The following is an 18,110-nucleotide window of genomic DNA, read 5'->3' as shown; positions in this document are numbered from 1 at the left end:
CCCCTGCGATCGTATGCATTTCATCTGTACCTCCCTTTCTTTTCATCCGACACAATCCAGAAATTCCTCTTTTTTTTTAATTTAATCTCTAATGCCCCCCCTCACTTCCTCCTTCTTTCACACTCCCTTTAATCCCTCCTCTCATCCATGTTTCTCCCTCTTCTCCACCCTTACATCCTTCTGTACTCGCCTTTCATTCATTTTTTTTTTTATTCCACACCTCTTTCATTTAATCCCATTTTCTCTGCCCTCTTGTTCCTCAACCCCTTTCATCCCATTCAACTCCATCCTTCTATATGATCCTTTTTTTTTTCATTTAATCCCTTCTTAGTTCACGTTCACTTTTAACACTGTCCAACAGAACACATTTGCTGCACGCTCATTAAATCATTTTGTTTTAGCGCTTGCTTTTCTTTATACATTTCACATCCTATGCGTTATCTTATTTATTCCTTCTTTCATTCTTACTCTGTCCCTCCATTTGTCATGTTTTCTTTCATCACATTCGTTCATGAACAGATCTTGCTGCCCTTTCGTCTTGCCTTCCATTTTTCATTTCTCCCCCTTAAATTGAATCCATTGCTCTCATTCTTCTACTCCATTTTCTGCTTCTTTCCTCACCAGACTCCATTCTTCATTTCTACTTTATAAACTTAGTGTAACGGTCCCTTATGCTCAATCCATCCATCCACCTTCACCACTAATCCCTTGTTCTTCTCCTCTCTCTCACCCTTCTCTGCTACCTCTTTAAAGCGATCCATCTTTCATTCTTTTTTATTCTTAAATTTGAATCCCCCCTTGTCTGTCTTTCTCCTTTTTGAATTATCCACATCCCTCATATTTTCGGCTTCTTTATCCATCTCACCCGTCCCTCTACTGTACCCTCACCCCTCTCTCCTTCCTCCCCGTTTTGTCTTCCCTCCGTCTGCCCTGAATAAGTAACTCCGTAACCTCCTAACCCCTCCGCAGGACTGCACGCATGTCACTGCACATCACATCACACACACACACACACACACACACACACACCATGCGACCCGCCCTGTGACTCTAAGAACCTTGATCATGTAGAAACTGAGCCAAACGACGCCTCGCACCCTTTCATTCCTCCCCCCCATCACCCCTTTATCTGAAAGCACCCTGCATGTTTAAGTCCCAGAAAGCAAGGCGAGAGGGGAGGGAGGGGAAGGAAGAGAGGGATGGATGAGGAGGGAGGAAGAAGAAAAGCAGCAGAGGATGGGATGATGAGGAGGAGGAGGAAATGATGAGAGAAGAGAAGAAAAAATGACATGTAAAGATTTATAGAGAAGATGCCCCCCCCCAACTGTAACCAGTTGATCCATAGCGCCCCCTGCGCTTTCAAAGGAAAATTGCACACATTGCACCCCTTCATTTTGCTTTAAAAGTTGCATTCATGGGGAGATGTGTTATTCAGGCATTTTCTCGAATTTTGCGTGTACGTTTTTCTGTTGTGTGCATAAATGTGTTTCCTGCAAAAGTGGGCAAATTAAAGAAGTAAAGAAGGAGGGATTATAAGAGCAGAGGAGGATGCAAGGAGGGGAAAAAGGGAGGGGGAAAAGGCAACATATAAGGATCCAAAACTAAATAAGGGAAGGTACAGTAAATTAAACACTGATGGGTCTGACATGAAGGATAAAAGGAGGGGAGAAGGGGGTAAAAAGGTAATAAATAATATTAAAGACAAGTATGACCATTTTAAAAAGTGACCGTTGACACTCACCCTCGCACTCCTTGACGTCGGCGTTGAGCTGGTGCAGAGCCCCCATGGAGATCTGTCTGACCTCCGGGTCGAGCAGCAGCTGGGTCAGCGAGGTGGAGATGTGTTTACAGGCCGACATGCAGGCCGTCTGGGCCACTTTACCCTGAGAGAGGGGGGGAGAGAGAGAGAGAGAGAGAGAGAGAGAGAGGTGAGGTGTCTGTGGGACTGTGACAACGCATCTTTTTCATTTTTATTCTAAACAAACCAGAAACACCAAGTGCACCACTTCCTTTGTGCACCCGAGCATCATCTTCCAGATCTGCTTTATCAGTTCAGAACAGCAAAAACCTCCCATTAACTGCATACAAACTGAATGAAAGTGACCACCAAACATGCATACATGCACACACACTGGTAATCAGGAGTTCCCACACACACACACACACACACACAAATGGTGAGCGTTAATCAAGTGTGCTGCGTTCAGGTGCAGTCAGGATGATGAAGGAGCATAACAGCAATAAAAGCAGCGGATGAGGAAGTACATGACAACGCATTAATACAGAAACCAAAACATGTGTTTGTGTGGGTTTGATGGAGTGTGTGGTGTTTGATGGAGTGTGTGTGTGTGTGTGTGTGTGTGTGTGTGTGTGTGTGTGTGTGTGTGTGTGTGTGTGTGTGTGTGTGTGTGAGCAGACATGTGTGCAGTCTGGGTGACCAGCCGTGGCCCTGTACTCGACCCCGACGTCTGCATTCCAACAGAATGAAGCACAGAGATGAAAATGAGGTAAAAGCTTGTAAAAGTTAAACCAGAGGGGAGAGATTGAAGAAAAAAAAAAAAAAAAAAAAGGCAAAGGTTCAAATTGAAGAAATCTGCAACACAATCATGAAATAATACAATTGAATTTCCATTTTATTTTGCTTTCATACATCTCAAATGTTGAGACAAACACACCTCCATGTGATTAACACCAGGCCGGTCATTCCAGCACTTTCATCACTCACACAAACCCCGCCGTGTGCAAATATACACACAATTAGACACAAACATAATTGTGTAATTGTGCTTAATTGACAAGTGGGATGACAAACTGTTTTTTTTCCCATAATGAATTTGTGACAACTTCACCACTTATTCCACCCTGTTTTGCTAATGTTTTTCTACACAGTTCAACAATTTGGTTACCAGTACAGTTGGGATGAAAACCACCAGCCAATGCACAGACATTAACAAATAAAGCACGATGTATAAGACATTAATATCCCTGTGTATTGATCCATTTGTTAGAATTCCCCCCAAAAATGGTCAAACTGTTCTTGGAATATAACGTAACGTATAAAAAAAGTGCAATTAAATTAAGTAATATTTAAATCTTAGTGACATACTTTAATATAATTTCCTTTGTCTGTTCTCCAGACAGCAGCTCAACTCGCCCGCCGCTGTTATTAACCGGTTTCCGCTCCGATATCCATAAAATTAATCTTATCTTATATAACAGACCCCGACGGCAGCAGAAAGATCCCATTGTAGCCGGGAGTGAGACCTCAGAGAAAGAGTCTGGAGCGCAGTTCATACAAGAGGCAGCGCTCACCTCAAAGGGAAATCAAATTACACACACGGTGCACACGTGCGAGCACATATGTTTCAGAAACACACACCTACGACCGGCCGGATATCCTCCAGTACGACGCTGGCCTCTGAACTCTGTCTGCGCACACACACACACACACACACACACACACACACACACACACACACACACACACACACACACACACACACACACACACACACACACACACACACACACACACACACACACACACACACACACACACACACACACACACATCACACAGATTGACAAATAGGCAATTATCATGTCCTGAGATTGGCGTGAAATAGGCAATTCTACATGTCCTGAACCTGGGCCGACACACACACACACACACACACACACACACACACACACACACACACACACACACACACACACACACACACACACACACACACACACACACACACACACACACACACACACACACACACACACACACACACACACACACACAGGTGGGTCTGTCTGACAGAAAATGGTGTTGTCTCAGAGTTCAATACAGACAACTGGGAACCATTAGTTTGAGGCACATGGGAGGGAGGAAGAGGAGTGAAGATAGGAGAAGGAAGGAAAGAAAAACAAAAAGGAATGGAAAAGAGGGGGAAGGTGAGAAAAGGAAAGGAAAGAAAACATTGTTGAAGAAAGGTGAGGAAAAGAGAGGAAGGGAAAGTTGAGCAAAGGACAAGGAAAGCATTGGGAATCAGAAGGAAAAGAGAGAAAAGGGTGAGGAAAAAGAAAGGGAAGGATTGTCGAAATTAAACTAATTGAATGGAAAGCAAAGGTGTAGAAAGGAAAGGAAAGAAGTTAAGGGGGTAGGTAAGGAAAGGAAAGGAAAACAAAGGCAAGGTGAGGAAAGGAGTGGACAGGTGTAGAAAGGAAAGATGAGAAAAGAAAAGAAAAGAAAGAGATTAAATGAGAAAAGGAGAGCATAGACAAGGATGAAGGAAGTTAAAGGTGGTGAGGAAAGGAAGTGAAATCAAATGAAAAGAGAGGAAAGGAAAAGAGGCACGGTGAGGAAAAGGGAAAGAGAAGAAAGGCGAGGAAAGGAGAAGGAAGGACAGGGGAGGAAAGGAAAAGAGGGAAGGTAACCAGAGGACAGATGAAGAAAGGTGAGGAAAGACAATGACAGTAAAGGAAAGGCGACTGGAAAGGAGGGCGAGGAAAGGAAAGCAAAGAAAAGAGAGGTGGAAAAAGGAAAGGAGAGAAAAGGACAGGTGAAGACAGTTGAGGAAAGGAAGGGGAGAAGTTAGGAGAGGTGAAAGAAAAAGGGGATGAAAAGGACAAAAGGCCAGAGGAGGTGAGGTAGAGACAGATAGGACGGACCCGGAATCAAGTGATGCTTCTTCTCCATTCCTCACTCCCTGAATCCTTCCCTCCCTCCTTCCAGCTAACGAGGGACGTTCATCAAAGCGCTCATTAAAAGCTACTCAGCAGCTAACGGCTGAACAAATAGACGAGAGAGAGAGAGAAAGAAAAGCAGACGAGGTGGAGGGGAGAGAGAGAGGTGAGGAGGAAGATAGGAGGTGGGGGTGAATACTCAAGAAATAGGAATGAACGAAGGAAAGAGGAAGGAAAAGGAGGAGTAAGGAAAGGAATGCAGACTGATGAGAATGACAGTGAAATATGCTAATCAACACATATATATCTGTCTCAGAAATAGGTGCTGAAAATGGACGGGTGACATGTTTAAAAGTACATTACTTGATGTTACTGGTGAATAAATGAACCATAATAGACGTTAAAGCGGCTTCTTGTGGCTCTATAAAACCTTTTGAACTCTTATCTAGTTGTTTTTCCATCTTTCAGCACATTTAGTTTCATATTTTTCCATTGAAAGTTACCTGAGAAAGTTGGAACATCTATCAATCAAAGAATCAGCAGGTGGTGGGGACCAAACCAGAGCTAAATATTGGCCGTATCATTATTGGTGGCCATGAGAACGGACCTGGAATCGGATGCTAATGTTGCTCTGCGTCTGCTGGATGTGCAAGAAGAAGTTTAGCACATTTGATGAAGTTTATGTCTTTACATGAGTCTTGCACTTTTTGTTGTTTACACATAGTTGAACGCACTTATTGTAAGTCAAGTTTGATAAAACCTTAATAAAAGTAATGCTTTTTTTTGGGGTTAACACGTGCTTTCACATCACATTGTTCGCACAAAAGTTCTGATCCGTGCTGCTTTAAGATTTGAAGTTTTTAGGAACTTGAAAAAAAGAGTTGAATGAAGCTTCTAATTGTTCCTGACAAGCTTTTTGTTCCAATCCAGCTAAAGTTTTTTCAACAAGAGAAAAAATGTGATTGTGGTATAAAAGGGAAGAAGAAAAAAATGGATGTGGTCTCTCACATATCGAGTAAATCCATCCGTCTGTGTGTGGTCAAACACACTGCAGCGGGCCGTCCGGTTCACTTAGCCGTGGCGGCTACAACCATTGATAATGACACGTTATTTACAAATGCTGTGGCGATGTGACGGAGGCAGCAACGGTGCCGTACACGTGGAATAAACACAACGAGGGTTCGGTTTTACGTATTTTGTGGGGGATATTTCCACATGTGAGGTTTTCCGAGATCATGTTTGCTCTTAATTTAAATCAAGAACTTCAAATTAAAAGACTCAAAAGACTGCGGAAAAATGTGTTAAAAACCAACCAGAACCTCATATGTGAAAGAGTTTAGTGTTATAACAGATTGATGTGCATCTCCGAAACCAAACTGTGCACCTTTCAAATTTTGGACACAGCTTGTTTTTTTGAAGCACTCCCATCTGAATTCAGCCTCGGCCTTCATAATGCTAGAAGCAGGTTTCGAGTTATAAACGCGACGGCGTGGTGAAGTCGCTGCGTCTGATTCACGACTCCTGGAAGAGATTGGACACGCCGCATAATATGCTCTCCGTCCAATCCAGAAAGCTGTCAGTCAAAACGAACGGCGAGTTAGGGCAGCCAAAAGTCAAGACGTGGGATCGCAGCGGGGGGAAAAAAATTATACTGATGTGCAACACGGCGACACCCTAGAAATCACTGCTGCTTCATCCACATCTGTGACAGAAAAGAGTGAATCTGAAGGGTTTACGGGTCCGACTTCTGATTCACGACTTGGAAAAACGACGGAAAAAAGGGAATCTACTTGTGATAAAGGCTTAAATTCACACGGTCAAACTCCAAATGGAGAACTGATCCAGGCTCAGTCTTCTGGAACAATCGCAGTCTGCTGAGTTATGGAAGGTATTTGTTTTATGTCACTCAAGAACCACAAAAATCCGACAAAGTCTGGACTTGTGGGTGCATTTTCTTTGTGAGTCTTTGAATGTAACCTTGACACACACACACACACACACACACACACACACACACACACACACACACACACACACACACACACACACACACACACACACACACACACACACACACACACACACACACACACACACACACACACACACACACACACACACACGCACACACACGCACACAAAAGGGGTACACTACAAGCAACTTCACTTCACAGACTTGAAATCACGTTTGGTCTGACAGATACCAGGGTTGGAAATTTTGGTTTATTGTGGTGTACGGAAGCCCTGAGAGGCAAAAGAGAAAGAAAATAAAATTCTGGCAATTCAGTTTATGGATTGTTTTTTCAGCTTTGTTTTTCTTCCAAGGGAGTTTTCATTTCTCCTAGCACTCTAAACATTAGGTGCATATAATGTGTGTTAGCTTGTTATTTAAATTAACACCTCACCTGGAAGAAAAAATGAATGCCTTTTAGACTCATTTAGAACTTGTTGTAGTCGTGCTTGTGGACGAAATTAGTATTAAAACAATTAATGGAAAAAGGTGATTTTTTTTATTGTAAGTATCATTTTACTGGGTTGAAAAGAATATCTTTAAAAGATGATGCCGGCAAAAACTTTTTCTTCCACGTGTTTCACATTCAGAGAAGAAAAAGATAATTAAGGAAAACTTAGTTAACTTAATTAACTTTATTTATTAAAAAGATTATCCAACTAAAAACCTTTTTTTCCATGTTCTTAAAAGACAAAATCAAGACAGAAAAACTGTTTATATCAGAGTTAGATCAAAATGTTTCACCAGAATTTTTGTTCTCACTTCCCTCTCAGGGTTTCCGTAGAAACGAGTGGAAAAATAAAATTTCTGACCATCTCATATCTCTAAATGTGTTTAACGACACCAAACATGCTCTCATCTTCTCTGGTCAAGACTTGGGATCTACGTCAAATAAAAGTCTGAACTATCATCAATCTGTACGTGTGAATAAAGTTTAAGAGTATCCAAATGATGTAAGTTTCTGGTGCATTATCGTAAACGCAAAAAACAAATGTCTGTAACGCTGGCAGGTGGTCGGTTTGGATTTCCCTCCCTGGTTGGGACAAAAATCAGGCAAACGTGCATCATCACTCCCTCGAAATCTCGCATGCTGGTTTTTAAAACACTCAAGTGGGGATTTTTAAGGGGCCAAAGTTGACGGGTTAACAGGGTCAGTCAGGGGTCGGCACACATCACTCCGTTATCTTAACAACCCAGATACTCACCGGTAAAGTAGCGTGTTCTACCGGCGTTCCCTACGGCGAGAAACATAAACCGGGAAATTCAGCTTGATGGCAAAACAGTACAACCGGTGTGTGATATATTAATGGGACACATGAAAGAAGTTAAGGGAGTGTGACGGCTGCGTGGAAATAAAACATTCTCTATCAAATTCACTGCTTTTATCACTGTTTAGTCACTGCACACACTTTTTCCACCTTCAGTATTTATTGCACATGGGCTCTTGAGTTGTTGCCGTTCTGGCTTTTATCGGACGTGCTGAAGCTCCATGGAGAACTCAGAAAGTCCTAAACACACAAGAGGAAGAGCCTGGCCGCCAAAACCTGCTCTGTGCACATCAAGAAAACTGATCAAGGAGCTTTTAAGCCATGAAATTGGAGCACTTTGGCCAGAGGAAGAGTCCAAAATTTGCTTTTTTCTAATGTCCGCCCGTTCCATCTTTAAATTTGAGCTCAATTCCATTATGACTTTTAAGCTAGTGCTAAACTGTGAGCGGTATCATTAGCTCCTCTCTGGTGAGAACTGGGAGCCAGCTGAAACGTCTGCTTCCAACGGGTTACATTTAGAGCCGTTAAAACCGCCGCATAAGCCCAAACACACACATACGGAGAGTTTTTTGCAGGAATGTTGCTGTGTCACGGTGAGCCGTCAATTTAAAAAATAATGGCGTGTTGGGTTTCAGTGTGCTGACTGTTGGTTGCGTAACATCTCAGATTTTATTGTTTACGGTCATAAAAAAAACAAAAACATACGACTGTAAAAAAACATTGGTCAACCTCAAATCTGACCTCTGAGGGTGCTGGAGCTTATATTGTCTTCTTCTGGAGTTCTACTGAAAACTACTGTAATCTTTAAACTTCAACTGTGACTTGTCTGGGTGTAATTTCATATATTAAATACATTTTTGGTCTTTATTTGTGAAAATGCAGTTGAGGCAGAAGTACTAGAAGAAGCAGTGGTATCGTCAGTTTTAGCAGTTTATTCATTTGGATCCCAATTAACTGTAAAGTTGAATTTAGAAAGACCAAACATGGTTTTTGGACACAAATGTACTACTAATTAATTATTGGCGAACTGTTCTAGTTCGTGGTACTTATACTAGTAACAGCAGAGTTGGTAGTAGAACCAGAAGCTCTTGTTAAAGTATTTTTTTTATTCTTCTCCCTTCAACAGTATCTGATTCATCGCTCTGCCACACTACTCTTTTATATGATCAGCTCTTATTTCAGAGGGTCATACCACCCAGCTTTTTAGATCCATAGCATCTGATCTACTTAGGAGGCCCCACACTGAGAGTGTGTTGTGTTGTGTGTGTGTGTGTGTGTGTGTGTTAAAGTGTGTGTGACGGGGTCATGTCCGGGGCTCGTGGGGGTGTAGGAAAAGCTTCTTGGAAGTGCTGGAAAACACTTAGCTCGACCACCTTGTGTGTGTGGCCTTGTGGCCTTGTGACCCGCTTTGACCAAATCTGTGTGCGCAATCATCTTAAAACTAACCCTCCTGTGTGTGTGTGTGTGTGTGTGTGTGTGTGTGTGTGTGTGTGTGTGTGTGTGTGTGTGTGTGTGTGCGCTCTAAGTTTTATTGTCCACATGCTTTAAACTGCAGAGTGGGAACTTGGATCAGTGTACATTAAGACTTCAGGAAAGAAACGCTCCATAGTTCATTGCAGAAAGATCCAAAAACAGACTTTAAAATATGTTCTTTAGGCCGAAGTTAGATCTTTGTTGAGCAAGCTTGATAGCCTGAATCAATACACTTTTAATTATGGATTAATTCTACGAGTTCCATGTTTAAAAATTAACTCTAAAATGCAGACTTTTCGGTGAGAAAAGTTCATCAGGAACTTCAGTCCGCGTCCAGTTTGCTGCTCGATACATCCGTAGAAAACTACAGAATCTGGGTGATTCTCAGCCTGCATGAAAGCATTATTCTATAATTCATAATCCTGAATATAAGCATAGTGGACGGAAATAAGGGTTACAAAAGGATTCTTCAAGGATTGTTGAAAAGCATGGCTGTTAAAAGACATGACTGTTGGGTGGATTCTAGGTAGAACACGAAAAGTGTTCTATGAGGGAAAGCTGAAGAACCCTATATGGTTATAGTTTGCACATGTATTTTCTCAGGGTGCTTTCAAACCTCAGATGATATACTGTTGCATTTTAGTTCTGGTCCGGTTCACACCGACTTTGTGACAAACAAACTAGAGGAATAAAGATGACATTTTACAGACGGTAAGGAAACTAGTTTCATTGAACCGTTTAAGAGATCTTCATCCTGCATCAGAAGGATTCTCAAACTCTGCGTACCAACAGAAGTTTATGCAGCACTTTAACGTCTCTGATGTGTTTATTTAGGTTATTTGGTGTCACAAAGCTCACAAATGAATAAGTGGCTATAAGCGTTATTGGTATTTCTAGACTGCAAAATCGATCGCATGTTATGGTAGAACAGGTTGAGACTGGACTTGAGGCGACAATGTAGTTTTGTCCTTTTAATCAGGGAAATTACCCGATGCTGACATGCATACATGATGATTATAAAAAAATGGGTCATATGTTCTTGCGCAGATCACTACTTCCTGAACAGATTTCCCGATCAACCGAGGGATTTGTTGGTATTTTATGTTTATAAATCATGCTAAATTCTTTTATTTCTTCCACTATTTCATTTTCAAGAACCACATTTTCAGGTATCGGTTCAGTTTCAGTCCAACGGTTTAGATATGAAAGCACTCTATCAGTCTACTAAGGAACTACTTTTTTTCATTTATAATGGCTATTATAGCAGGAAACGCATAAGATGATTAATGAAATAAATGACAGTTGATAAAATCCTACTGATTAATTTACATTGTGTCACGACGGACAGAACACGCCCCATCAGAATCGGTAATGAGCGTTTTTTGCAGACGGGCTGTGGAGTCAATGGCCTGAGCCACTGTGTAATCCGGTGCTGCTGACCCGACCAGCTCACCCTTTAATGAGCTTAGCGGGCCCCATGTTAACGATCTAACCCGTAACAAGCTGAAACTCTAACGAACTAAAGCTGATTGTCCTGCCCTGTGATGGCTCACGCTTACATGCAGCGAGACTGGTGAGTGGGCTTATACAACACACACACACACACACATACATACACACTTAAAGTATGTAATCACTACACACAATGGACATGAAAACACACACATTCCAGGTATGCATATTGGGCTGAATAGTCTTATCTTAATTGTCATACTTTGCAAAACTGTTAAGATAAATGCTGTGTGTGTGTGTGTGTGTGTGTGTGTGTGTGTGTGTGTGTGTGTGTGTGTGTGTGTGTGTGTGTGTGTGTGTGTGTGTGTGTGTGTGTGTGTGTGTGTGTGTGTGTGTACTAACAGGCAGGTTGGTGAAGACACTGAAGGTGCTCTTCAGGAAGGCGATCAGGTCGATCAGGTAGTCGCTGGCGTCCAGAGTCCCGCCTCCCTGCACGGGGGCCATCCAATCGTAATCGGCCAGCTGCAGGAACTGGTCGATCTTGGCGTTCAGGTTGGTGTAGATCTCCGCCTCGGCCGCATGGCGAGCGTCCTGCAAGGAGATAAAGATCAGACTGAGAGGTGTGTGCTTTTTTAATAATTATTAATGCAGAATATTAATTGTTTTAGAAATGTAAGTGTGTTTTGTGTTGCATGCCAGGACAAAAAAAAACAGGAAAATAAAGGGAGAGGAAAGAGAAAGAAGTATCTAAAGGACAGAAGACTAGAAAGAGTGTTGGTGGTGTACCTTAAAGGTGGAGGTCCCGTACAGCTTGGTAGCGTTTGAGGAGTCGGGCGGGACATTTGTGATGTTTGATATGAACTCCTCCAGGAAGTGGCAGCTCTGCTCCAGGTGGGTGGTGTTTATGATCACCTGCACCAACTGGACACAAACGTGAAACATGGCGTCTTTAGGTTTGTTTATTATAAACATGCTCCTGCAGAGAAAAAGGCTGAAGGAGACTCGCATAAGCTGCAAAAAAAAAGTGCATAATAGAGCAAATATGTTTCATTTCTACTGTAATCAGTCTTCAGACGCCTACTTGTGTTATTGTTCTTTGCATCATAAGCCTCAGTTTGAACTTTTGTCTTTATGCTCTGCACAATATTTAGAAATGTGGCACAATTAATTGAACTCGTTTAATAAAATGATTGCAAATATAACAAGCTCTTTAAAATGAATTATGTTTGGCCTCTGTGGCTGGTTAAATAAGTGCAAAATAATAAATTATCGTTATGACAACAACAGGTTGAAAAGAGATAAAGTCTGTTTTTGTCAGAGTAAATGAGCTGGAAAGGTTGAGATGACCATTCTGAGCAAGTTGTGCAACAACATAAACTCGTTCCCTCGGAGAGAGATTATTACAAGCAGAGTTTTCTTCTTTACACATTGGACGGGCACACACGCGCACACACACACACACACACACACACACACACACACACACACTGTACCTCTGCCAGCCCGACATTCTTCTTCTTAATGGCGTACTGCAGACAGTGGCTGAGGGTTCTGGTCAACAGCAGATTTGTCGACTTGCGGATCATATCGTCTACCTCCGTGGAACTAGAGGACACACACATAAACAAAGAGACGGGCAGACAATGAGTGACTGTGCAGAAGTGAGTTTCTCGCAGAGGGCTGCTGCGTCTGAAAGCCAGTACAAACACTCTAAGTGAATTTCTCAGTCTGCGAAAGCTCTCCGGTTGGAAAAAGTCTAAATGTCAGCCAATTGAAATGAGTACATTACCATGTTATGAGCTGTCAGCCTCATTAGAAGTCAAACATGGCCTTAAATCTCCACCGCAGCTCGAAAATAATTAACCTAAATGGCAATTTAAGCCTTAGAAATCGTCCCCAAATCGATAAAATATCCAAAGACTGCTCGTAAAACTGATCCAGAAGTATGTTTTTCCTATTACCCGTTCATTTTTTAAACATATATTTACCATCCCCCCCGTCCTCGACAGACTTTAAATACTCATAAAATTACCACCTCTGCATCCGCCAAGGAGGCGGACAGACAGCCAGCAGGCTGTTAAAACGTGAAACGAGCTCAAATTTCCTGTTAAAGCAAATGTTTGACGGCGCTAATCAGACCCACTTACATAACCAAATCTCTGACATATAATCGTTTTTGGTTACGTTTGAAATGTGGGCGATGTTTGGTGAAGAAACCCAGACAAATTTTCTGAACAATTCTGGGAGTCTAGAAAAAGTGTTTTTCATGGCAGCGGCCGTCGCCCTCCTGCTTAACAACGGCTTTCCTGGAAGCGTCAAAACTGCTCGAGAACAGCTGAACTTTGAGCCTTTGCGAGGGCAGCCGCTGTCCGACTGCGACAGGTAAGAAGAGGAAACGCATACAGGGGTCAAACACACACAAAAAAACTGTTTATAATATAACACACACACACACACACACACAGAGAGAGAGAGGTCAGAGGAGGACACACTTCACACTGGCGGAGATAATCAGCGGAAACAAAAAGCGATGGCGTTCTTTTCCGCTGCGGGATGATGAAGAGGAATCTGTGTTCGAGTGCATGTTTTTTTTTAAGCGCATGTGTTCGATTCCAGAGCCCTGTGGGTAACAAACACATTCCAACCAATTCAGTAAATTATCTGTGCCTGGAATTCAACCTAAACACACACACACACACACACGCACACACACACACACACACACACACACACAGTGTTGCCTGAGGGAGAGCGAGCGCTGGAATTCCAAACTCAACTTTGTTTCCAAAAAATGCAGAGGAATCCTAAAAACGTTCCGACAATTTGGAGCAAAGCGAGAGTGGGGGTGGGGGGGGAGAAAAAATTCCTTTGCAGAAGTGCCGAGTGGACAAAAATGGTGTGTGGAGAGTGGCAAAAAGTCAATGTATGCTAGTGAACTCTGCGAACACACACACACACACACACACACATATATATATATATATATATATACAAATATAGACACACCGCAGAATTTGGATTGAATTTCATTATATTTATGTTGCCATCGGTCGCAATAAATACGCGGCGGTTGATGCTGTCAGACGGAAGCCAAAGGGCCTTCAGTGAGGAATGGACGGAGGTGGGTCCTAAAAATACATCGAGAGCAACAACGACAACAACGGTCAGTCAGCAGAGAAAACAGTCGGGGGTTAGAGCGCACCGAGCCAGGAAGCCACAGGTATGAACACAGTGAACCACCAAACACTCTCTGGACAGTGTTCAGGAACATGCAAAACACAATAAACACACACGATGTTCTTATTCCAGCTCGGAGCAGTGAATGTGCCAAGTAGCCATTACCCCCACATATAACAGAAATCAAATGCAAGTACACTATGCTTTCTTTATGCTGGTTGTTGGAAGATGGACAGCTTTGAGTGTGTGTAGGATGGCATCATTTTTAAAAGCTTAATGACACGTGGCGGCCTAAATCCTGGTTTCTTTTCAAACAAGAGTAACGTGCTAGCTAGCAGAACAGGTTGGTTGCTAAGCAGAAGAACTCGCATTTAACAGTTTCACAGATTTAGGTATATTCTGTAGAATGAATAGTTGTTATGCAACTAATAAAATGGCTTCCTCCATTTTTAATTCCCGAGTGCAAACATGAAATGATTCCGGGAGAAACTAAACGACCAATACTCTTAAAATTGTTTTGGTACATTTATAGGAGTAACTTTTTACTTTTATTTGTTTTTGCTTAGAATGTAACATGACACTTAAATGGGCTTAGTTTTGACATGTTATTTTAGGCATTTTCTAAGCAATAAAAATGTTGTTTTTTCTGAAAGGAAACCAATTTTTGTTCATTTGTCTTATTTTCTCTTTTGTACGTTTTGTTTTGCTCCTTTATAAAAAGGCAAAAGCATTTCTGATCTGATCACCCGATGGAATAATCAGTAGAATAATCAGTAGAAATAGCTGCAGCCCGATCGACATGATGGAAAACGAGAAAAACGATTACGTGATGTAACAGCATTGTATAATCACAAGATGAGCCCAACATATAAAAGCCTCTTTCAAACATGAGGATGTGTTCGTGCACGTAGGATTTTTATTTTCTGTGCTTTGGTTTAACTCAAACTGCAAAACAAAACATGACACCTGTGAATCATGGGAACTGGGAGCCAGGCTACAACAAACCAGCTTTAAAAAACGCACTTTGGCACGAGCTCCACCGGGCCTGGATCTCTACCGGTGTTTGTGATCAAACGTCGCAATCGAGTTTGATTTTTTGAATTGCCCGATTGTCTTCGGCTGCTTGGTAAAAAATCTTGGCCAAGAAGCGTCTCCTCTGTTTTCCTTCCAGCTTTTTTTTTTGCCTCAAACATGCTGGCTGAATATGCATGCTCTTTCTCAGCAAACACCCTACTCCGTTTTTTCACAGCTTGACACGTTCACACCCGCAGTCTTCTAACGCTGGAGAGTAGTTTGAGTAGTGTGTGTGTGTGTGTGTGTGGCTCATGGGCATCCATGTGGCAGCTTACGAGTCCAGTTTTTCTACCTCCAGGCTGCAGGTTGATGTCTTTTACCACAGAACGTTCGTGCCGACATCACCTCATCTCCCGTTTCTCTCTGAAACATCAGAGCTCAACAGTCTTCAGTCACTGTAGGCTCTGCCAAACCAACACTCTGTCTTAATCACATCTAAAGCGATGTCATCAGAATCAAACCTCCAGCCGCTGATGCTACATATAATAGACTACTGTTAGTATTACCAATAAGCCTGCTCTATAAACTTTTACCAGTTTAAACTATGTTTAAACTGGTTTTACTCAATTAATGTTGTCTTTTCATAAGTTCTTTCTGATTATCTACAAACTAGTATTATTTTTCGGTACATCACTCTAGACTTTACAGCTTTTGCCCTTCTTGTTAGATGCTTAAGTGCATTTTGTTTTGTACCAAAGCATAATCTAATCTGTTCTCCACCATCTCCAAACATGCACATATGTCTTGTATTACATTTATCATATTATTTGTACTTTATACTATGAACTTCTGCAGGTCCCGTGGTCAATATTTTGCACATTTCTGCACAGCTTTTTCACTTTTTTTTCTCCACAGCAGATATGTTTTTTCCCCCTATTATTTATACACTGTCTCAATACTTTTGCACCGTTTTTTATGCGCCAAATCACCAAGTCAAATTCCTTGTTTGCGCAAACCTACTTGGCAATAAAACTGTTTCTGATTTCTGAGCTGTACCTCTGTAATACGTCACAACACAGAGGCATGGATTGACCTGTGCAGGAAGAGGGTTCAACTGAAGGGTAATAAATAAGGAGGCCATCTTGTTCAATGAAAAGTGTACAATGAGTTGGAAACAATCTAGGAAATATTGCCAAGTTATTATGCTAACGATAGATAATGAGTTCAGCTGAGGCGGATGAGAGCTCATCAGTTTTGAGAAGTATTTTGTCAAATAATGACCTAAAAGAACATTGTACGTTAGGTCAGGGAGTTATAACGCTCTTTGTGCATGTCCGGCCATTTCAAAATAATAGCTGGACTTAAAAACATGTGCATCAGATGCTTTCAGTGCTTTTGGACATTTAGGATTCAGCATCTGGGGGAAATTGATATCTGTGTCAAATGTCATGGCAACCCAGCTAGTAGTTTAAGCCTGAAAACAAAGTATAGTACTGATCGACCAGCAGACAGACATCGCTACAAGTATGGCTTAAAAATCACAGAGACCCAATGACAGACACATTTGCACTTGAAGTACAAAAGTAGCAAAACATGCACACAAAAACACACACACACACACACACTTACACTTCCTTTCCGTTCAAAATCAGGATTGAAAACAAAGGTTAAGGTCAGAGTTCAGAGGGATCAATGACCCAAATCCTGCTCCATCATCCCGTCTGCTTCCGGACCTGTGCGTCTGTTTGAAGCGGGCAGGAAAGGCGTGCCGCCGCGGTAACCGGAGAGCAGGGTGTTCAGCACCGTATAAAATCAAGCCGGGTCAAATAGTGGGAGTCATTACTCTGATTGAGAGGAGCGACTGGTGCTGTCTGGTCAGCGGGAGACCGCAGAGAAACTGTCTGGACAAATTTTTGGTCCGCTCGGAAAAAGATGATTTCAGAGTTGAACAGACTGTATTAGTGGGAATACACCTGGTGCGAAAGAATGCTTATTTTGTCATGTTTAATAGCACAAAAGGTAGCATACAGGTGTCTTTAACAGCTTGTTTTATATGCAGCAATTGCACAAATGAATTGCGTGTTAAGAAAAGGTTTCTTGAGGTGTTTCAACGCCTACGTATGAGCTTTACATCCCACCAAAGCAAAGTGTTTGCACAAGAAATCTGTATTTTTTTATGTTTTTCTTTTTGTTATTTTAATCAGTCGTTCATAAAGATCGTTACCAACAGACACCTTGAGTGCAATAGATAATAATGAATGAATGACATTAGCAAGGAGATATTGTTTTGCAGCCTTGAGCAAAATCTCTACAATCTTTACTTTTATACATCCTTTGTTTTGCAACAATCACCGATTCCGTGTTCTGCACATCACCTGCCACAATCCATGTGAATTAAATTCTGCATTTTTGTTGGTTTTTTTTCCTCAATTGGTTCATCTTGAAGGGCTTTGTGCTGGGAGACGAAAATAATCAGCTTATCGGACGGCATTTTGGATTATGACACGGCTCTGAGTGATCAACAAACAACAAAACGGTTGCCAAAAAACTTGTGTCGACAAATGTAATAACGGACAAGAGCTTCGTGGTCTGTGTGTTCATGTTATTAACACAAATTGAGGTCATATTTATTTTTAGGCGTGCGACAAGGTTGGAAGAAAACTACGGCCTTTGTGTGCAAAAGCTCCAAGTGTCTGAATTACAGAGACTAATCAGACTGATAGTTTGTTTCTTTTCATCCCTTCTCTTCTTTCCTATTATACCGATTCCTTCCCTTTGATCAGAAGACTTCTTTTCCCAATCACTCCTCCTCCTCCTCCTTCTCCTCCTCCTCCTCCTCCTGCATCTGTCTCTCTCTCTTCCGCCGGTCACGGATCAATGGTACCTCCCTGGTTCTCAGCCCCCACCGGGAATCAACACACTCACACTCACACACACACACACACACACACACACACACACACAGATGCATCCATATAAAACACACACTCAAACAAACACATGAGCCTTTGCACAGATGCCCATAGAGAAACACT

The 18,110-nt window shown here is 41.9% G+C and overlaps 1 protein-coding gene across 1 annotated transcript in view; it reads right to left on the bottom strand.

Annotated features, from left to right (window-relative positions):
• The window catches only part of exoc6b (exocyst complex component 6B), an 89,114-nt gene that overhangs the window by 30,873 nt on the left and 40,131 nt on the right, over positions 1-18,110 (bottom strand). Inside the window, exons 16-19 of the mRNA XM_054601154.1 lie at positions 12,378-12,489; positions 11,671-11,805; positions 11,287-11,475; positions 1,742-1,883 (exon numbers count right to left, since the gene is read on the bottom strand). Of these exons, the coding sequence (XP_054457129.1) occupies positions 1,742-1,883; positions 11,287-11,475; positions 11,671-11,805; positions 12,378-12,489 (578 nt within the window). The remainder of the gene's footprint in view (positions 1-1,741; positions 1,884-11,286; positions 11,476-11,670; positions 11,806-12,377; positions 12,490-18,110) is intronic.

The sequence above is a fragment of the Anoplopoma fimbria genome, chromosome 7, assembly GCF_027596085.1.
Source record: "Anoplopoma fimbria isolate UVic2021 breed Golden Eagle Sablefish chromosome 7, Afim_UVic_2022, whole genome shotgun sequence".
Lineage (NCBI taxonomy): Eukaryota > Metazoa > Chordata > Actinopteri > Perciformes > Anoplopomatidae > Anoplopoma > Anoplopoma fimbria.
Note: the sequence above shows the minus strand (reverse complement) of the source record. Positions and strands in the feature narration are given on the sequence as shown.